Below are 22,012 nucleotides of genomic sequence, written 5' to 3'. Positions count from 1 at the left end.
AAAAAAAAAAAAAAAAAAAAAAAAAAAAAAAAAGTTCGGATCCTGTACCAGCCAAGGGCCAAAAAACCCCATAACAACAGAAGGTAATACCTGCTCTCTGTTGAATATTACATAAAACATGAAAACATGGGAGGTTTAGAACTGTCAAGTCCCCTCACCCCACCACCCTGAGGATATGCAGAGTCTCCTGTCAGTCCCCAGGTGGGAGGACAGGTAGCCCTGGCCCATCCCTAGCAGCTAGCCCTGAAGGCCTCGGTCACCAGACAGCCTGGGAACTGGCCTGGAGTGGGGGAACCAAATGGGAAAAGCACCTTGAGAAGTGTCCCTCCCCAGACCACCTGCCTCCACTGCCTCCTGCCAGCCCAGCAGGGAGGAGGTGCCAGCCCCAGGGCCAGAGGTCCATGACCTAGAGGCTCACCTTGGCAGAAAATCTTTTTGAAGACACTGAAAAAAACAAAAAGCACAAGAGAGACCATGAGATGCAAAGGACAGGACCCCCAGTCTGCGTGACCCCCACCATGCAGTCTGGTCTGAGCATAGGAAGTGAGGACAGCCCCTGAGGATGTGCCCCCCCCAAGCAGAGTCACCCTCCTCCAACCCCAGGTTTGTCCCCAGGAAGGGGAGCCAAGCTGACATCCGACCGCTCAGGACAGTGAGGGTCTCCTTGGGCCTGTAGAAGGACGCTCCTCTCAGGGATTGATACTCAGTATTCGCACCCAGGGTTAGGCTCCAATTCAGCCCTGGCTTCCTCAGAACGAGGCCCAGGGAGCTCTATGTCTGGGGTCTGCCCTCTCTTCCCAATGCCCCCCTCCCAGGGTCCCATTACAGACGCCCTAACCTGCCTCTCCCACCCGCTGTGGCTGCCTGGCTCGCTGTCCTGGAGCCCTTGGCCATTGGGGTCCCAGAGCCACGGCAGGCCGTGAGAACTTCTGGGAAAGAAGATTCAGAAATACAGGTGAAGAGTGATTATGAGGGGCCTCTGGTTGGCCTGGTAGCCCCCACCCCACGCACATCTTGTCTGTGGGACGTGCGTGCATGCCTGCTGCTCTCAAGATGAAACCCCAGCTCCCTGCACTGCACAATTTCGCATGCACTGCAGCTGATGGGGGATGGGGGCAGTGGAGTGGGGGGCTCACCCCTGCCTCCTTCCTATGTTAGCTCACTGGATCCTCATGCAAGCCCAGGGAGGAGTCTAAGAGCAATGCCCCCATTTTACAAATGAGGAAACTGAGGTGCAGAGGCTAGGGGACCAGCTCAAGACAATGGGAAGGGCCTGGTTTGAGCCTGCAGTCTCTTCCCAAACAGGTGAAGGACCCAGGGGTGCAGGCTGTGACTGTCCTGCTGCCTGGCCCCGGGCAGGAGCTGGTAACTGCAGGAGGGAAAGGTCTGATCTACAGAGGACCCTGCAACTGTTTAACCCTAAGGAGGGAGGGAGATGGTTTCTGTTGTGGGTTGAATTATGTCCCCCCACCAAAGTTATGTCCTAACCCCCAGTTCCTGTGAGGGCGACCTTATTTGGAAACAGGGTCTTTGCAGATGTAATCAAGTTAAGGTGAGGTTGTCCTGGATTAGGGTGGGCCTTAAGTCCAAGCACTGGTGTTTTACAAGAGAAAACAGAGACACAGAGAGATGGCCATATGAAGACAGAGGCAGAGACTGGAGTGATATGGCTACACGCCAAGGAACACCTAAGGGTGGGCCTTAAGTCCAAGCACTGGTGTTTTACAAGAGAAAACAGAGACACAGAGAGATGACCATATGAAGACAGAGGCAGAGACTGGAGTGATATAGCTACACGCCAAGGAACACCTGAGCCACCAGAAGATAAAACCTAGAGCCTGCAGAGGGAGCATGCCCTGCTGACACCTTGATTTTAGACTTCTGGCCTCAAGAACAGTGAGAGAATACAATTTCTGTTGTCTTAAGCTGCCTGGTTTGTGCTATTCTGTGATGGCAGCCCTGGGAAGTCAATTTCTAAGTGGATTTTAAAAAGGCATTTTTCAAACCAATCTGAAGCACACTTTGGGGGGCTGTAGTAGGAGGAGGGTGAACTCCCAGTAGCTCCTCTGTCACATGGGGACAGATGACAGACAGTGTTTACCTTGGAAGATGATTTTGGTTCGGTCCAGGGGAGCTACCGCTGTTTTAGCAAGAGCGCCGGCCAGGGCCCCGGACAGGAGGGAGCTGAGCACTTGTCTGTGGTCGCTCTGCAACAGATCACAGATCATGGTCATAGGAGGGCGGGGGAGGGCCCGCTGCACAAGGGACTGTGCCCCCGAGAAATTTCTTCCTTCCACCCCTCGTCCAGGGCCTAGAGACGCACAGTGGTCTGAGTATGGCAGCCCTACTCGGTCCTGGGTGAGCCATGGTGGGTCCAATAGCCACAGAGCCTGCTGAGGACACAGTGAAACCTCCTGGGCGATAAGGACCATCCACGTGGAAGGGGAGACCCTGTCTGGGCAGCCCCTGGAGGTTCCACGTTCTGAGAGAATGGCCCACAACTGGACCAATCCCAAATGGAAGAGTCACCCCTGACCCAACCCACGTGCAAACTTTGGTTTCCTCCACCACCCTGTGCACCTGACTACTGCACTGCAGCATTTTAGGGCCAGGTGACAAGGGACCCCTGGGGTCTGGGGGCAGGCAGGGGCTGTCAGGCAAGCAGATCCTGGCTCTATGCCCCCATATCCCCTTTCCACAACTTTCAATCAGGACTTCAGGAGCCACCGTCTGTGGCTCTTCATTCAGTCAAGGCAAGGGAGTGATGATCAAGGTGACAAAGGCAGCCAACTGCCTTGAGGGCACCCTTGGCCATCCCTGGAACCAGCACTTTCCTGAATCTTCTGGAGGCTCCCTGAGGCCTCTGCCCCCCACAGCCCTCCTTTGTTTGTCCAAGTCCTGTGGAGTTCTGCAGGAAGCCACCTGCTCATCAGGTTGGAGTCTTCGTTTCCCTAGCTGACTCAGCACAGAACGCTCACCTCAGGGAGCACTCTGGAACATTCTGGAATATTCTGAACTGGAGTCACTGTGATCTTTCCTTGCCCCATAATGCTTAGTCATCTGAGTGTGACGTTGAGGGGCAGATTGTTCAATGATTCACAAGGATCTGTGAAGTCCCACTCAGACCAGGAGTTCTGAGTGGCCTGGAGACCCATAGTATGCGGTGGGGGCTGCATAGGAGCCACTCCTCCCCTCGCCTCCACGGGGAAGCCAGACATGAACTGGACCATCAAAGGCACAATCACCAGTCTGGAAGGTGCTGTGAGGAGGAGGTTCGGGGTCTTGGAAAACCTGGATTGGGGGAGAGGCCAAGGTGGAAGGAAGAGGTGGAGGTAACCCTTGTGTGTGTGTGTTTTATATAGTGTTAAGAGGAGGAGGAGCAAATTCCCACAGGCCTGGGTGAGAAGAAGGGGGCCCTGAGGGACCACAAGGAGGGCAGGTTGGCTGGCACAGGGAAAGAGAGAGTACAGAAGAGAGGGGAGACAGAAAATACAGCTGGGGCTGGACCCCCCAGAGCCTGGCAAGGAGGATGGTCTTTGCCCAAAGAAGTGGAGAAGCACAGAAGGTGGACAGGCATTTTTACTGTGACCAGAGGGGCAGCGGCTCCTGCAGAAGCCCAGGATGGAGACAGTGGAGGTGAGACTTTGGGTTTCATTGTCTCCTCACTTCTCAGAGGCCTGTCTTTGGGGACCACTGCCTTTCTGGGGCCACACAACAAGGTTCTGGACACCCGGGTCAGGGCCTCTGGCTTTGAGAGACATGGATGTTTGGTGTGGTCCCGGCCACAGCTCTGAGGTCTGACCAGCCCCCGGCCTCAGTTTCCTCTCTGTGAGTCAATTGGTGTGACGGCTCCCCTTGCTGGCTGCTGCAGGCAGAGGGAACACTCTATGAAGAGCCCCTCCAGACACCCCACTGGAGCCAGACAGACGGCATCCCTTCCATCATCTTCATCAGGTTAGGTCCTGTGCAATTCTTCTTAGCATCACAAAGACAACTCTTTTATTAGGGACACACATCCGTACACTCTGGAGGTGGCCACTGGCCATGCTTGGGGAATGTGTGGTGAGACCACTTCATTTGCCCAGTAGAGGCTGTTGCCTTTGACTGACACTCCCAGCTCCTCTTTATTTTTTTATGTTGTATTTTTTTGGCACCTGGCCAGTAAGGTCAGGGGATCTGAACCCTTGACCTTGGTGTTATCAACACTGTGCTCTAACCAATGAGCAATCTGGCCAGCCCCCCAGCTCCTCTTTAATGCCTATAAGACTGACATTGGTCCAGGTCGGCCAGCATGGAGGACAGCAGGCAATTGCGTGTGCCAGCAGACCACGGGCATGGAGCGTCTCGTTGGGTGGTTGCGCAGTAACCGCGCAGCACTTGGTGAGATCCGTCCTGCAGAGTCCTCTCACTGGTGGTGTGCAGAGGGTGTCTGTTTCTATACATTGTTCTTCCTGCTCTGTTGGGCAGTTCACTACACTTTGAGGGATGTGCCTGCCCCGTGCCTTGACCAGCAGCACCCCAGGGTGGTGACAGTGACCTCACATGCTGGCCCCAGTGAACAAGTCCTCCTACCTGCCTGGGCCTCCGCGGTGCTACCTGGAATTCGGGGAAAGGTCAGGAGGCCCGGAGGATGACGCCACCTCAGCCTTTGACCTCATGGACTTTGAGAACTGCTGGTGTGGGTGCCTGAGTCGGGCCCTGGGAGCTAGGATTGGCTTCTTCGTGGGGCTGGGTTGGTTTGTGTTTCAGGTTCAACCAGAGGAATTTCCAGGGCAGTGTAGGTCTTGGCTTCTGTGGTGAACAAGGGCAGGGCTGATCTGATTCTGGTACGAGGGAAGGTCTTTTCTTCAACTGAAGTGTGGACAGCAGAGATGAACTTTGGAATGGGGAGCAAACCCTAAGTGTGCTCACCCCCACGGCTGTCCCCAAGTTTGGCTAATTCTTTAGTGTTTGCAAGTCTGAGGGAGAAAAGGGGTCTCAGATACCTGCTGACATCTCAGGCCCCTCAAAGCTCCCCCGCTTTGGGTGAGGTTTTGGCTTCTTGCCAGGTGGCTGGGCTGGCTGGATTCATGTCACAAACGGGGTTGTCAGTGGAACAGAAGGCACCCAGTGTCCTCCAAGACCTTGTGGCCTCTGGGGCTGCAGGTGCGGAGAGAGGCCCCGACGCTGCTGCGCCCTCAGATGGGGTGAGCCAAGGTGAAAATGTGCACAGTATACATATGACACAAGTGATTTGCAGTGGGATGCATGGAGTCAGCCAGGACTGCAGGGAGGGGTCACTCCAGGAGAACACCCACCCTGGAAGGCCGGGGTACTTGCCTTTGCAGACACGGTGGAGGGCAGGACAGCCTCAGCATCCTCCCGCAAGCGCATCGAGCCTTCCTTCACCACATCACCCATACCAGGCCTGCTCGGGATGGCAGGAGACTCGGTCCTGGGGAAGCAGGAGGGGGCAAGTGAGACCCGAAAAGACCTGGCGGATGGCGGCCTCCCACACCCCTGGCTGCCCGCACCTGCCTGAAGCCAGAACCAAATGCTCCCAAGGGCAGCTCCCCACCTTCTCCTATCCCGGTGTTTGCTTCTCTGCAGGGAAAAAGATTCTCTCACCTGCATTCTGATGCCCCATCCCCTGTACTGATTGCTTAATCATTTACAAAAGCCTTTCTTGTCAGCTCTTGCACGTGATCATCATGAACATTCTGGGTTGTTTTTTCTTAACATGGTATCAGCAGAGTAGATGGGCTCAAAGAGGTTGAGGCCAGCCAAGGTCACACAGCAGGAGGTAGAGATTTGCAGGCTGTGGGCCGGGGGACCTGCCTGCCCAGAGCTGCTCAACGTCGGCCCCACTGTCAGGGTAGATGTCCAGTGGGCTTATAACAGCTCGGTCCTGAGGGCCGCCATCTACATTTTCAGAAAATTAATCTTTTCCCTACATCATGACAGCCTGCTCTCTGTAGCAAAGCTTCAGGTAAAAGGCTGTATCACTTCAGGAGACTCCTGGAAGCCTGCATCGGACCTCCCCTTGAAAGTGCAGTCAAAGCCCGGCCAGCTGCGGTGAGGGTCCCACCATCCAGGCCAGAGGGTCCAAGGAGGACACAAGATGAAGGAACTCATGTGACTGAGATGCCATCGTGTGCTGGGTGCTCTGTGAGGTCTCGATTCCCATGCTTTAAAATTATCTGACAAGGGTCAGCCCGTGGCTCACCGAGGAGAGTGTGGTCCTGATAACACCAAGGCCACGGGTTCGGATCCCTATATAGGGATGGCCAGATAGCTCACTTGGGAGAGAGTGGTGCTGACAACACCAAGTCAAGGGTTAAGATCCCCTTACTGGTCATCTTTAAAAAAATATATATATATCCGATAAATTAACAGGACACAGAGGCCCCCAGAGCAGGCATCAGTGTCAGTGCATAATGTCATCACAGAAAGGACAGATAGGCTTCTACCATCCGGGTGTCCACTGCTGACTCCTTCTTACATACGGCAGGCCCATGGGCCCCAGCTCAGGAAGACGGGGCAGGAAATATCAGGAAGAGCCTGGAGCCCCTGAGGTGCCCGACAGTAAGGACATGCTCAAGAACAGGAACCAAAACCGAAGGGGGGACAAGGGAATGCGGGAGACAACTGAAAGTGCTCTCAATGTCCAGAGCTGCAGTAATTCGAGCAACAGGATTAATAAAGCACTCATGGATTGTAATCTAAAGCATGAAGTACATACCCATGACTTTATACTGATGGAGAAGAGACCAATCTCCCAGGCAGAAGAATCCCAAATAATTTATGTAGCGACCCAGCCCTTGAGGAGGTGGACATAACTCCCCACCCCTTAGGGGTGGCCTGTGCATGGTGACGTCCTTCCAAAGGGTATAGAATACAGGGAAAGGACAAAAGGAAAAGAGTACAGGAAAAAGAAAGGGGGACAAGAGTAACTCCACAGTGGACAAGCCTGACATACGCCACCTCAGCCAGATAAGGTCAACACCAGCCGTGAAAGGCCACGCTGACAGTACGTACCTTTGGGATGGTGTGACGAGAAGGGCACCTCACCCCTGTGCCCTTCCTCCCTCAAATCCACCACCCCCGTCTGACATGAGAAAAAAATCAGACAAATCCCAGTGGAGTGACATTCTACAGAACACCTGACCAATTCTTAAAACTGTCAAGGTCATCAAAACAAGGAGAATCTGGGAAACTGACACAGCCCAGGGGAGACATGATGCTAGAGGTCAGATATCCCCCAGAAGTACATGGGTTGGAAACTTGATCCCCACTTTAACAGTGTTAAGAGGATGGGAAATCCGATTATGGCATTTGAAAGGTGACTGGATTGTGAGGACTGTGCCTTCGAGAGTAGATTAATCCGTTCATGGAGTAATGAGTTATGGGTGTGGACTGGTGGCTTTCTACGGAGCACCTGAGAGAGATCTTGCCACTCTCTCTCTCTGTGATACCCTGAGTCACCACGGGACCCTCTAGAGAAGAAAGCCCTCATGACATGCACCCCCTGGCTATAGATGCGCCTCCCAAACTGTAAGAAATAAATTTCATTTACTTATAATGACCCAGTTTCAGGTATTGTTATAAGCAACAGTAAAAGGACTAATACACATGATGACTAAATCTAATGTGGGATCCCAGAACAGAAAAGGGACATTGGAGAAAAACATAGGAAATAAAAGGACTAATACACATGATGACTAAATCTAATGTGGGATCCCAGAACAGAAAAGGGACACTGGAGAAAAACATAGGAAATCTTTTTCTTTTTTTTTTTTAAAAGATGACCGGTAAGGGGATCTTAACCCTTGACTTGGTGTTGTCAGCACCACGCTCACCCAGTGAGCGAACCGGCCATCCCTATATGGGATCCGAACCCGTGGCCTTGGTGTTATCAGCACCACACTCTCCCGAGTGAGCCACGGGCCGGCCCCAAAACATAGGAAATCTGAACAAAGTGTGGACTTCTGTTAACAACAGTGTCAGTTTTGTTCATTAGTTGCGACAATGCATGACGCTAGCTAATGTGAGATGTTATTAATAAGGGAAACGGGATGTGTGGGGTACAGGGGAACTCTGTACAAACTTCGCCATTATTCCGTAAATCTAAAACTGCTCTAAAATGAACAAACAGACAGAAACCAGGCCCCGAAGACCTTTCCGAGCTAGTTGCTGGTGATGCAGTGAATCTCTTTCACCCCAGCCCCGATGGAAATTAACATGTCTGTTGCCCGGTGTCACCCCCAATGCTGTGGACCCTGATGGGCTTCTTCGCACCTGGATCCTTAGGTGTGGATAGGGCAGCCTCTTCTTATGGGGAAGGTGCCTCTTGGTGGTCTCCAAAAGATATGTACAACTGGAACCTGTGAATGTGATGCTATTTGGAAAAATGGTCTTTGCAGGTGCAGGGAAGGTAAGATCTGGAGATGAGATCTTTCTGGATTAGGGAGTGCCCTAAATCCAATGACTGTTGTCCTTATAAGGGAGGGAAAAGGAGACACAGGGGGACAAGGGATGAGGCCTGGGATGTGGTGGGTGACCCCACAGTGCACAAGCTGCCTGCTGCCCTAGGCGTTGTTTGGGGGTGGGGAGCAGAGACATTCAATTTTGCTTCATATCCATGCTTGGACTTCTCAAAATGTAAGTCACAAGTTCAAAGATATATTTATATGAAATAGGATCTGGGGCTGGGGTGGGGTGGGGTGGGGGATGGAACATTGGATTAGGCCAGTTGTAAGTTTGCTCCTCAAAAAACAATCTTTGGAAGGAGCCTGGGGAGAGCTCAGAGCTCTGACTCCTGATCTCCTATGAGGGACCCCCAGCGGGACAGACATTCTTGCTGAGACTCCTTCTTCTCAGCTCATTTGCGAAAATCTTAGACCACCTGCAACACTGTGTGTCCCATGCAGACCCCACCGTGGTCTTATGGGCCAGAGTGACACACAACCCTGCCCAGGTACTGGTGACTTTGTCCACGCGAGGGTCTCAGTTCCCACACTCTGGGGTATAGTCATCTGGCAGATGAGCACTCGCTCTCAGTGCCCCCGTCTCCTTCCCCAGCTCATGAACATCCCAGGACCAGTGGCGGCTTTCTGTCTACAAAGTTGCTTCTGTGAACATGTACTCTGAAGACCACCTTGGCAGCTCGGCTGAGCACACTGCCCTGTGGCTCTCACTCCAGAACGAAATCTGTTTTCAAGTTCAACTGCACATTCCTCAAATGCAGAGTGTGGGTTGAGCCACCTCAAAAGGAGCTCCCTGCTTTGCTTCAGGTAGTGCACAAGGAACAGGTGACCACGCGGATCGATGTGGGGCATCGGGTTTCTGTGAGGGACCTGGGTGGGGCTGCAGTTGTGCCTTAAAAACGCCTTCAAGGGGCCGGCCCGGTGGCGCACTGCTACAGTGCACCGCTTGGGAGCACGGAGGCGCTCCCGCCGAGGGTTCGGATCCCACATACAGACCGGCCGCTCACTGGCTGAGCGAGGTGCGGGGGCAACACCGAGGGTTGCGATCCCGTTGCCGGTCCCAGTCCAGTACGGGCGCGACACTGAGGGTTGCGATCCGTTGCCGGTCACGAAAAAAGACAAAAAAAAAAAAAACGCCTTCAGGTATGAGAGTTGGAATAGACAGAGGGAACATGTGTGACAATGGAACTCTGACCCACAGCCTCTGCAGCCATCGGCCCTAGACGGTCGGGCCTTGGTCAGTGGCTGCAGCTTCCCTAACATTTACCCCCATGTCCAGTTCAGGACCAACCTGGGGAAGCCAAATGTGCCCTGAAGAAATCCCATAGGATGCTCACTGTTAGCTGCCTCCAGCGTCCCCAGCTGACACCTCCAGTGGGCACCCCTGAGCCTTCCCTTTTCCACTCAGAAGCTCTTCCTGGGGCTGAGCCCGTGGCGCACTCGGGAGAGTGCGGCGCTGGGAGCACAGCAGTGCTCCCGCTGTGGGTTTGGATCCTATATAGGGATGGCCAGTGCGCTCACTGGCTGAGCGCGATGCGGCCGGTCTCAAAAAGGACAAAAAAAAAAAAAAGAAGCTCTTCCTGTCCCCTGCTTGCCTCGAAGTCTCTGGCAAACAGTGACAGGGTGGGCTCCCTTGCTTCAGCGAGCTCTGAATAAGCAGCCTCTGCTGTTCTCATTTGGGTAGTCTTTGTTTTTTCCACAGGTAACTCACTAAGTGGAGGAGAAGAGGGCTGGCCAGTTAGCTCAACTGGTTAGACTGTGATGTTATAACACCACAGTCAGGGGTTTGGATCCCCGTACCAGTCAGCCGCCAAAATGAATGAATGACTGAGGGAGAAGAGACAGCTCCACCTTATGGTAGAATTTCAAGTAATAAATGTAGAAGGAATGATGGAAACAGAAAGTCACCATCAGGCAAACACCAGTATTAATCATTGTCATCAAGAACCATGGGCAAACAGTATGGGTTCCTAAGAAATTAAAAGTAGAACGACCACATGACCCAGCAACCCCTCTGCTAGCTACATACTCAAAGCAAATGAAATCACCACCTTGCAAAGATGTCTGCACTCCCATGATCATTGCAGCATTATTCATAATGGACCAGATATAGCAACAACCTAAGTGTCCATCAACGAGTGCACGAGTGGATAAGAGAATGTGGTGTATATATTCACAGTGGAATATTAATCGTACTTAAAAAAGGCGGCGATCCTGCCATTTGTGTCGACGTGGATAAACCTAGAGGACATTATGCTAAGTGAAATAAGCCAGGCACAGAAAGACAAATACCATATGATCTCACTTACGTGTGGAATCTTTTAAAAAAATAAATTACATACAGTAAAACAGTGGTTACCAGGGGGTGGGGCTGGGGAAATGAGAAGACATAGATCAGAAGGTACAAAGCTGCAGGTCTGTAGGAAGAGTACGTCCAGACCCTAATGTACAGCAGGAGGACTGTGGTTAGTAATTAGAGTGCACAGACAGCCCCTAACTTACAACAGATGGTTCGACTTACAATATTTAAACTTTATGGTGGTGCGAGTGATCGTGTCAGTAGAAACCATATTCCAAGTCCCATTATACAACCATTTTGTTTTCACTTTCAGAACTGTATTCAATAAACTACATCAGGTACTCAACACTTTATATAAAATAGGCCATGTTCAATGATTCTGCCCAACTTTATGCTAAGGTCAGTGTTTTGAGCACGTTTAAGGTAGCCTAGGCTAAGCTATGATGTTTGGTAGGTCAGGTATACTAAGTGCATTTTTCCCCTTAAATAATAGACTTTATTTTTATAGAAGTTTTAGGTTTACAGAGAAATTGAGCAGAAGGTACAGATATTTGCCCCCATACACATACAGTACTAAATGCATTTTTGACTTTTGATATTTTCAATTTATGATGGGTTTGTCTGGATGTGACCCCATTGAAAGAAAGTCGAGGAGCATCTGTCTTGTATACTGGTGATTTGCCAAGAGATTAAGTACTCTTACCCCCCCCACACACACACACTCCAAAAGTAACTATATGAGATGATGGGTATGTTAATTTGGTTAACTGAGGAGCACATGGGGTAGGAGGTGGTGGGAAGGAGCGCTCCAGTAGGGAGAGCAGCAGGGAGCAAGGTCCCCAGGCTGGAGAGGGCTCAGGAAGAGGCTGCACCAAGCACGTGCAAGTTGATGCTGACACACAAGTGGTGTCAAAGGCCCTGTTTGCGGGAAAGCACAGAGCACCCCTCCCCCACCGCCAGCTGGCTCTTCTGCCTCTGGACCTCTTGTTTCTGCCCTCTTGTTGCAGCCAGGACTCCGCCTGTCTCCCCAAGTGCTGCACCTGGTGTTCTCAGCCTGGGGCTGCAGTTGGGTCACCTGGGAGCTTTGAAGACCTGCCCAGCCACAGTATATCACAGTGATGACCAGAATGCTCTGTGTACTCAACTCCAGTGACCACCCGCAGGAGGCTGGGAACACGTGTGTGGTGTGTCACACAATGACCCATCAAAGAACATACTGCTGCTGCATGCAATGACATGGACGGACAGCACAGACCTAACAGTGAAGAGCAAGAAGCCAGACACGAAAGGTGGTACCGAATGATTCAGTCTATGTAAAATTCAAGCATAGTAAGCAAAACAAAATGTGGCATACACACACAGATTCTGACACCTGCTGCTGCAGGGGTGAGCCTTGAGGACATTAAGCTCAGTGATGTAAGCCAGTCACAAGAAGGACAAACGCTGGGTGATTCCATTCATAGGAGGTCCCTAGGGTCATCAAATTCAGAGAGACAGTAGAATGGCAGGTGCCAGGGGTTGGGGGAGTGAGTGTTTAATGGGGACGAGGTTTCCATTTTGCAAGATAAAAAGAGTTCTGGAAATGGATGGTGGTGCTGGTTGCACAACAGTGTGAATGTATTTAATGCCACTGAACTGTGCACCCAGAAATAGCTAAAATGGTGAATTTTATGTCATGTGCATTTTACCACAAGTTTTAAAAAAATTCAAACACAAAATGCATCTGTGGTGAAGATCAAAATGGTGGTTAACTTGGGGGAGTCTATCAGGGAGAGGACACGTAGGAGCCAGTGGGGGGCTTGAAACCTGTGTCTTGATCTGGTTACATGGGTGAATACATACGTAAAAATTCACTGAGCTGTACTCTTGGGATTTCTTTACTATATGTAAGTTATACCTCAATAAAAAATGTTTATACAGTGAAAAACAAACAAGCAAAAAACCCCTGCCTAGCCAGCCCCTCCTAGGCTGAGCTCAGGGGTGGGCTGGGCACTATAATTCCCAGGAGATTCCCAATAAAAAATGTTTATACAGTGAAAAACAAACAAGCAAAAAACCCCTGCCTAGCCAGCCCCTTCTAGGCTGAGCTCAGGGGTGGGCTGGGCACTATAATTCCCAGGAGATTCCAATAAGTGAGCACTAGGGGACAGACCTGCTCAGCTCTAATTCCTCCCCACCCAAGGAGGACGCCTGATGATGAATTTAGCAATGACTAAAAATTAAACTGGAAGGCAGACCACACGCACACTGGACATTGGTCCCCTTGTGGAGACAGCACCCTGGGCAACCCCTCACTCTGCTCTCTGTCACCATAGAAGATGGGGCTGACCCTTCCCTTGACTCCAAGGTGACCCTGGACAGGTAATGAGAGCCCACACAGTCCCCTGGGTTTGGGACACTGGACCCAAAGATGGAAATCCAGGACTTCAGAGGCAACCATCGGGCCAGAGAAGTCCTCTTTCTCCCCAAGGGAGGGAAAGTGGGTAGGGAGGAGGTTCTAGGGCAGAGTCAGTGCAGAGCCACCAGGCAGAGCATAGAAGGATGGAGGGGTGGGTGGGAGGTGTGTGGTTGCTTGCAGACTGGGGGTGTCTACAACTCACAGGGCCAGAACACCTGGACTTTTCCATCATGAAGCCGAGAAGCACCCTTTCCAGTACAGCCAGTGTGCACGGTTTCTGTCACGTACACCTCCCAGAGTCCTGACCGTGCTGTACTGGGGTGCCTATTTCCCTCCCACTCCCCCACCCTGTGCACAGAATGCCAAGAGGCCCAGCCTCCTCATGCTCTCTCTAGGGACTTTCACAAGGACCTACGAAGTAAGCACTTTGTGGACTGGGATTCAGGTGCCAGGGTCTTCCCCGGAGGTGGGGCCTCGGCAGGCCAAAACCCCTCACTCTGCTCTCTGTCACCATAGAAGATGGGGCTGACCCTTCCCTTGACTCCAAGGTGACCCTGGACAGGTAATGAGAGCCCACACAGTCCCCTGGGTTTGGGACACTGGACCCAAAGATGGAAATCCAGGACTTCAGAGGCAACCATCGGGCCAGAGAAGTCCTCTTTCTCCCCAAGGGAGGGAAAGTGGGTAGGGAGGAGGTTCTAGGGCAGAGTCAGTGCAGAGCCACCAGGCAGAGCATAGAAGGATGGAGGGGTGGGTGGGAGGTGTGTGGTTGCTTGCAGACTGGGGGTGTCTACAACTCACAGGGCCAGAACACCTGGACTTTTCCATCATGAAGCCGAGAAGCACCCTTTCCAGTACAGCCAGTGTGCACGGTTTCTGTCACGTACACCTCCCAGAGTCCTGACCGTGCTGTACTGGGGTGCCTATTTCCCTCCCACTCCCCCACCCTGTGCACAGAATGCCAAGAGGCCCAGCCTCCTCATGCTCTCTCTAGGGACTTTCACAAGGACCTACGAAGTAAGCACTTTGTGGACTGGGATTCAGGTGCCAGGGTCTTCCCCGGAGGTGGGGCCTCGGCAGGCCAAAAGGTGGCATTCGCAGACCAGCTCCAGATAACAAACGTTTATCTTTTCACATACTTTTCTGTTCGGATGATCTTTCTGCTGGTCAAACAAAAAAAAAACAAAGAAAGGTAGGGAGCAGGAGGGCAATATGGCAATATGATTAACTAAAGAGCATTATCAAAGAAACATGAACCTGAGACATGGGATCTTAGGTTACCCATGGTTGCACGAGCTCTGGCATAAAAACCTCTGAGCAATAGGAACACTGGCTCAAAGCAAGCTGACCGTCTCTTGGAGGGAGCAGGAGAAGGCTGCCTCTTGCTCTGAATCAGGCAATTCCAAGCCAGTGTGTTGACCAAGCATCCTACAAGCATCCTGCAGCTGCTCCATGTGCTTGGGCTGCCCTAACCCCCCCCCCCCCCCCCACACACACATGCACTTGCACAGGCACATGTGCCCGACTCCCTCGGGAGCTACAGACAAGGACCGTCGTCTATGCTGTGTGTGGTGGGGGACACTGCACAGCTGCAGGCTCCACCCCATGGGACCTGGGAAATGTCTGCACAAACAGGGGACAGTTTCTCAGTTGATGGAGTTTACAAGCTGCTATGAAATGGATCCTGTAATCTCTCAGTAAACGGAAGCCAATTAACAGCCTATCTGGCAGTCAATAAAGGCTGTTGTCTTTTCTGGTTAATAGGCATTAACTTCTGCCTGATCCAGGCGGGTGCGTCTTACATAATGGTTGTTCCCTGTTAACCCCGACCCGACTGGCTGCTATGGGGACGGCAAGCTTCTCCCTGCTGCGTTCACTTCTGTGTCTGCCTTTCAGACAGACTTTGGTTACTGCGACCCTTGCTACGGCCTCTATGGCTTAAACATGCAGACATTCACGTCCTGAAAGATCCAGAAAATTCTATAGTCAATCACTGTCTACTGTCCTTGCAGACAGTGCTGCCCACACCTGTCAGCAAAGGCCCTAAGATGTGAGCTATACAAACTGGGGCACTCAGTGGTATTCACACCCCTCCACCAAGAGAGTGCACTTCAGTGACTGGTCCTCACCCCAAAAGCCCAATGTTCTTACCACATGGAGCCCAGCACAGTGCTCTGCACCTGGTCAGCCTTCAACAATTATCTGCTAGACAAGTGAATTAATTCCCCAGACATGCCAAGTTCTGCTTTGGCTGCTCTCCCCCATGTTGCAAACTTCTCTGCATCCCTCAAAGCCCACCTTACATGTCCCAGCCTCACTTCCCCAAAGTTAGCAGATTTACCCTGCACTGAGGACTCCATGGTTCTCTGCTGCACTGTGTGAGGCTGCTTTCCACTGGCCTGCCCCACCAGGCTGGGGACCCCAGAAGGCAAGGCCTGGGTCATGCTCAGTGTCCATGACTAGCAGGGAGCCAGAGGCATGACATCTGCTGACAGGTGCTTTTGTTTCCCCCTTCCAGGTTAATCTCAAAGTGTAAAACAAAACTTGGATGGCATCACCCCATTGCCCATCAAAGAACAATCATTTAGAAAGCACCTACTGCCATCAAGCACACCACCAACACCGTCACCGCCATTCAGTACAGTGGATGGTGCAGCCTCTGACTCTGATATTTGGGGCTCACTGGCGTTTGGCTCCAATCCACATGCTCCAGGCAGATGGGGTTGCTTGTGGCACCTGGGCACATGTCTGTCTTGCCTCGCACTCTTCCTTCTCTTGGCTGGGGACACCTTCTTTCCCCAAATCTGCCATTCTTTAAGACCTGGTTCTACTGTGTCCCACCCTGGTCTGGAGTTGCTGCAGTTTCTTTGAGCTAGACCAGCCACTTTGCTAAGGCCTGGGTGGCAATGGGTCATGCCTGATCCATCCCCTCCCCCTCATGGCTGCCCTGTGAGGAGTCAAGGCTGCAGAGGAAACGACTTGCCCACAGCATGGGAGGGGCAGGGTCTTGCTTGTGCCCCCAGCATTGAGCCACTCTGATGGGTGTTTTAAGGACCGCCTGCCCCAGAACCTCTGAGAACATCTGCGCAGGGCTCCTGCATCCTGCTGTAGACTTACTAAGTCAGAATTGCCAGAGAGTGGAGCCGGGACAATACTAGCATGAGGCTTGCTGCACTACAAAGACCACAGATTGCTGGCATGGCTGTCATTCATACTTGATTGAAATGCACATATCCACTTTTTTGACTCACCCCATGGCAAAGGCATACGCTCTGGAGATGGAGAAATAGCTCTGACATTGGTTGGAGCCCTGCTTGGTGCTCGGACATTTCATTTTGGAAGCTGCACAGTGCCCGTGAGGCTGGTGCTTGTCCCTATCCCAGGCTCTGAGCTCAGGTCTACTGACTGTGCCTCACCCACAGCTGCGCTGGCATGAGCCCCTTTCCTCTGTTGGCTTCTCCTGTCTCTTACCAGCACCATGGACTGGTCCCTCAACCCCAGCAGACCCCTCTCCTGCTCCCCAGCCCCCTGGCCTCCTCTGAGCCAGGGTCAATTGTTCCCTCTGCTCACAACACTCAGCCACCTAAGCTGCAGACTTTCCAGAGCCTTCCCTGCCCCCTGAATTAGATGGCAGCCCTCCAGCCTCCTCTCAGGGCTGATCACCTGTGATAGTCTGTGTTCCCCACCCTTCTGAGACCTGGTGCTTCTTTTTTTTTTTTCCTTTTTGTCTTTTTTACTGACCGGTAATGGGATCGCAACCCTTGGTGTCGCGCCCGTACTGGGGACCGGCAACGGGATCGCAACCCTCGGTGTTGCGCCCGCACCGCGCTCAGCCAGTGAGCGGGAACCGGTCTCCACATGGGATCCGAACCCTCGGCGGGAGCGCCGCCACACTCCCAAGCGGCGCACTTTCCAGTGCACCACCGGGCCGGCCCAGACCTGGTGCTTCTGCATCTTCTGCATCTGTCCCAGGTCCCAGCATGGGCACCGGCACAGAGATTTGTAGACTATAGAACGAGCGTGTGGTGAGGCTTCACGTCTGTTCTACTCCTGGAGGCTGTGGGGCATGGTGCATTCCAGGACAGTTTACAACGTCCAGGTCCAACAATGGCTTGAAGCATGAGTGCTACGGACGACTTGTTTGGAGGAGGGCAGGGGCCTGGAGCTAGACAGGCCTGGGTCTGTCCAGCTCCCCCACGTTCTCCCTGCGTGTCTTTGGGTAAAGGCCTCCTCATGCCTCGGTCACCCTTCTGGAAAACAGGGATAATCACAGGACCAAGCTCGCAGTACAGCAAGCACATGCCAAGGGGTGGAGGAAAACAAATCTAAGACATTCACAGCCACAGTCCAGGTCCTCACTAGTGCCAAGCAAACGCCTCCACCTTCCCACAGGGAGGCAGGAAAGCACGAGGGGCTGGTGACTGTTCTCTGACCTGGCTGGCCTCTTCTTCCTGAAACAACAGAGGCACCTGGAGTGTCCTGATGGAAATGCTGGCTTAGCAGGTGGAGGGGCTGAATGGTGTCCCCCAAAATTCGTGTCTACCCAGAACCTCAGAATGTGGCCTCATTTGGAAATAGGGTCTTTGCAGATGTAATTAGTTAAGGATCTTTCTTATTTTGGTGGCTGGCTGATACAGGGATCTGATAGTTAAGGATTCTGAAATGAACTCATCCTGGATTGAGTCTGGGCCCCAAATCCTTGATAGTTAAGGATTCTGAAATGAACTCATCCTGGATTGAGTCTGGGCCCTAAAGCCAGTGACAAGTGTCCTTATAAGAAGAGCAGAGGGCACATAGAGAGGCACACAACAAGGAGAAGGTCATGCAAATATGAAGGCAGAGACTGGAGTGATGCAGTCACAAGCCAAGGAACACCAAGGACTGCCAGCAGCCACCAGAAGCCAGGAGACAGGCCTGGGACAGATTCTTCCTGAGAGCCTCTGGAAGGAACCGGCCCTACAGACACCTTGACTTTGGACTTCAGGCCTCCACAACTATGACAGAATACATTTCTATTGTCTTAAGCTAACCAGTCTGTGGTCATTTGTTATGGCAGCCACAGGAAATGAACACAGCAGGTATCTAAGACCAAGGCTTCCAGTGTTGGCCTGTCCCTCAGCTAGTGACCTGCCCATGGACCTGAGGACAAAGTTCACCCTTCCCGGACCTCACAGGCCACCCTGCTGGCCAAGTGCTCAGCAGAAAACCCGGCCTGCACAGAACTCTGTTGTGCCGAGCCCTTGGCCCCAGGTAGCTGCAGCAAAAGGTGCTCAGTGAAGAAAACAAACGTTGACAAGTGTATTTTAAAAATAGCAGTGACCAGGGTGGGGCTGCTGGGTGACAATGCCCTACTTCTTGAGCTGGGTGTTAGTTTTATTATTCCTTCTACCTTCTTTCTTTTCACACGCACATGATATACTTTTTATGAAGAACCATTTCATGCTTAAAAAAATGCAAAGCATTTTGAAAAGCACAGGCTTTCAAAACCAAACAAGTGAATAGTTCATGTCAGTAATCCTCTCCTAGTGTCCAACTGCCAAAATAGAAGAGAGGGACAAAAAGCTGGATGACACGTGAGAAGAGGCCTGACTTCAGGCTGATGACACCCTCCACTCGGCACCGACGGTGCAAAATCGCAGACAGCTGGGGAGAATCTCAAAACGGCTTCCCAAACAGATATGCTATCTGACTTGTCTCAGTCTGTATGATACACTCATCTTTCCTTTGCTAGACCCAAGTGAAAAAACTAGCCACAGCTAAGTAGTTCTTCCAGCCAATTGTACCTCCTGTCGAAGTGCCTTGTGCTGAAATCCTTTTACCCCAGACCCCTTCTCCCTCCAAACCCAGGGTTCCATCACAGCTTCACAGAGGTGGGACTCAAACATATTCTGAACTTTAGTCTGACTGTGGAGTAGAAACAGAAGTCTAATGTGTAATCCCTACCCCACAAGCCAGAACCCCTGAGGGTTAGGATGCACCTAAACAACACCCAAAAGGAGATCTTGTGCTGGTTTTTTTTTTTTTTTTTTTACCTATCAGATCAAACAGACCAGAACACTTGATAATAACTAAAGCTGGCTGCAGGGGAGGAAACAGGCCTTCCAATTTCACAGCTGAGAGGACAAAGATTGATAGTAAGGCCTCTACGGAGGGACATTAACCATTTAAATGGACATGCCCTTTGACGTTGTCACTCTGAGGAAGTCCCCACAGTTGGATGTAAACTCCATAAGACAGGGAGGTTATAAAGTGTCTGCATAGCTGGGGCCTGCATATTTGCTGATACAGGAATCTATCTATTCATTGCAGCTCAGTTTGTAAAAGCAAAATATGAGAGACAGCTTAACCAGCCATCAGTAGCAGATTGGCTATAGAATTGATACAGCTGTTCAATAAAATCCGATGCAAATTTACCAGTAGTTTAAAAGGGGTGGAGTATATTACCTCCCCTCACACCCAGCCCCAGTCATAGACTACCCCTGGAAGGAAACACAAGACTTTATTAACAGCAGGTGCATCCAGAGAAGAATGGGGGCAGGTAGGGGGAGATCTGCATGGTTTTACTGTACGCCCTTTCATCCTTCTTTTTTACTATGTACATCAATTACCTTGTCAAAGTTCATTTATGTATACAATATGTGTCAATATAAAAACACACACACATATATATATATATATATATATGCACAGTACACACATATACTTACATATATAAAGACATACACACCCACACCCATATATGTTTTCAATGGCCCCTTTTGAAGTTGGACAGAAAACACCACAAGAGAAGCTGCAGGTGACGTGACTCTCCAGAACATTCTGGCACCATCTCTTCAGAGAGAAGCACGGGGAGGGGGGCTCGTGTGTGGCACTGAGACACCTTACAGGAAACGGGCACTTTTATTGCTTTCCAACAACAAAACCACCAGCCTCCTATGCAAATCAGACTCAAGGCAACTTGAAAAGTTCCAAACACATCATTATTCCCAGCACCACGCCAGGCTCCAGCTTTGTAGGTGAGCTCACCTCTCGCGGAAGATTGTTTCTTTACTCTGTCTGTTTAGTGGCTTCAAAGGCCCAAAGAACTCTGGTAGGTCAGAGAGGGGACCCCACCTGTCAGAGCGGGAATCGGGGGGCCTGGCAACTCCCAGGCGCCCTGGCCAGTGGTACCCCAGATGTTGAACCCACCCCCTTCTACGGCGCCTCCATTCAGGTCCCGCCCCACCCCAGGGCTTGGAGAGGCAGGCTCAGGCTACAACCAATGGAGGGGCCGTCCCTTCCAGCTAAGCCTTTCCAACCCAGCCAAAGTCAGGACTCCTGAGAACAGCCTGGGGGCGGGGGTGTGTGGTGGGAGGGAGAGTTACCCCTGCCAACCCCTCAGAGATAAATACAACAGATGGGCAAAAGTGGTGGTGGTGGGGGGGATGTCCACAGAAGAGGGTCAGCAGTGCTCAGGGAGGGGTGGGCTCTGTCTACACCATTCAAGTGGCTTTAGCTGTGTTGCTGGTAAAATGGAGACAATTCCTGTTTTTTCTGGCTATGGGATCATTCTAAGGCCCAGAAATTACTTTACACACTGTCAAGCACTGTCATAAACTAAAAGATAACACTTGGGTGGACTTTTGTTTGGGGAGAGGAATGTGCAGTGATCCTGAAATACCAAGACTTGGGTGAATATTGGAGGACGGAGGGAGGGGGGGATTCGGGGAGGATTATTACAGAGGGGGCACCAAGGCAGTTGCATGTCTAAGAAAGCATAAGGCTGGGACAGGGGAGAAGGGGAGCGGGAGGGGAGGTGTGCTGCTAGGGGCAGAGGGCATGCGGCAAGGAGAGTACCTGAGGGCACTGACCCAGGTTGTTGAAGGGGGGGCCACGGACCCAGATATGAGAAAGGTCAGTGAGGGGACAGGAACAGGCCCAGGCGTGAGTGGGCGGCTGTGAGGGGTTCCGGGCTCAGGTGTGGTTGTGGGGGTGCAAGCTCAGGTGCGGGGGGGGTTTCTATAGCCCTGGGGTGTGGGGATATCATCGATAGGGACAGTCTCGGGTGATATGGAGGTGTCCAATGGAGGTGCAGTGTCAGGTGTGCTAGGGGATGTCACACCACATCGTGCGGGGCGCCCAGGAGCACGGCCCTGGGTGTGGAGACGTCAGCAAAAGGTTAGTCTCGAGTGCGTGGGGGGACGTCAGCGAGGGGACAGTCTCGAGTGCGTGGGGGGACGTCAGCGACGGGAAAGTCTCGAGTGCGTGGGGGGACGTCACGAGGGGACAGTCTCGAGTGCATGGGGGACGTCAGTGAGGGGACAGTCTCGAGTGCATGAGGGGGACGTCAGCGAGGGGACAGTCTCGAGTGCGTGGGGGGACGTCATGAGGAGACACGGAATCAGTCGTGCGCGGACTTTGAGTGAGTGGTTCAGACCCGGCTGCGGCCCGGGGGCACCAGCCCGGGTGGGGGGTGCGGGGCGGGGGTGGCCTTTCACCTCTCGTGCCCCGCTGCGCCGCTGTCACTCCCTGCCCGGCTCGCTCCCGCCCCAAAGTCGCCTCGGCTCGGCCGACGGGCGCAGTCCCAGCTCCTGCGCCCCCGGCGCCCCCCGCGCCCCTCACCAGCTCGGACGCGTCGTCGTCGTCGCCGCCGCCGCCGCCACCTCTAGCCGCCGCGGCCCCGCCTCGCCCCCCTCTAGCGCGCGCCGCAGCCCGGGTGGGGGGTGCGGGGCGGGGGTGGCCTTTCACCTCTCGTGCCCCGCTGCGCCGCTGTCACTCCCTGCCCGGCTCGCTCCCGCCCCAAAGTCGCCTCGGCTCGGCCGACGGGCGCAGTCCCAGCTCCTGCGCCCCCGGCGCCCCCCGCGCCCCTCA

General features: G+C 52.6%; 1 protein-coding gene across 1 annotated transcript in view; it reads right to left on the bottom strand.

The window, feature by feature from the left end:
• The window catches only part of SLC25A42 (solute carrier family 25, member 42), a 27,947-nt gene extending 6,151 nt beyond the window's left edge, over positions 1 to 21,796 (bottom strand). Inside the window, exons 1-4 of the mRNA XM_008569723.1 lie at positions 21,764 to 21,796; positions 5,320 to 5,434; positions 2,102 to 2,207; positions 419 to 444 (exon numbers count right to left, since the gene is read on the bottom strand). Coding sequence (XP_008567945.1) covers positions 419 to 444; positions 2,102 to 2,207; positions 5,320 to 5,400 — 213 coding nt within the window. The 5' untranslated portion in view covers positions 5,401 to 5,434; positions 21,764 to 21,796. The remainder of the gene's footprint in view (positions 1 to 418; positions 445 to 2,101; positions 2,208 to 5,319; positions 5,435 to 21,763) is intronic.
• Between the last annotated feature and the right edge of the window lie 216 nt (positions 21,797 to 22,012).

This window comes from Galeopterus variegatus, unplaced genomic scaffold (assembly GCF_000696425.1).
Source record: "Galeopterus variegatus unplaced genomic scaffold, G_variegatus-3.0.2 Scaffold526, whole genome shotgun sequence".
Taxonomy (NCBI): domain Eukaryota; kingdom Metazoa; phylum Chordata; class Mammalia; order Dermoptera; family Cynocephalidae; genus Galeopterus; species Galeopterus variegatus.
Note: the sequence above shows the minus strand (reverse complement) of the source record. Positions and strands in the feature narration are given on the sequence as shown.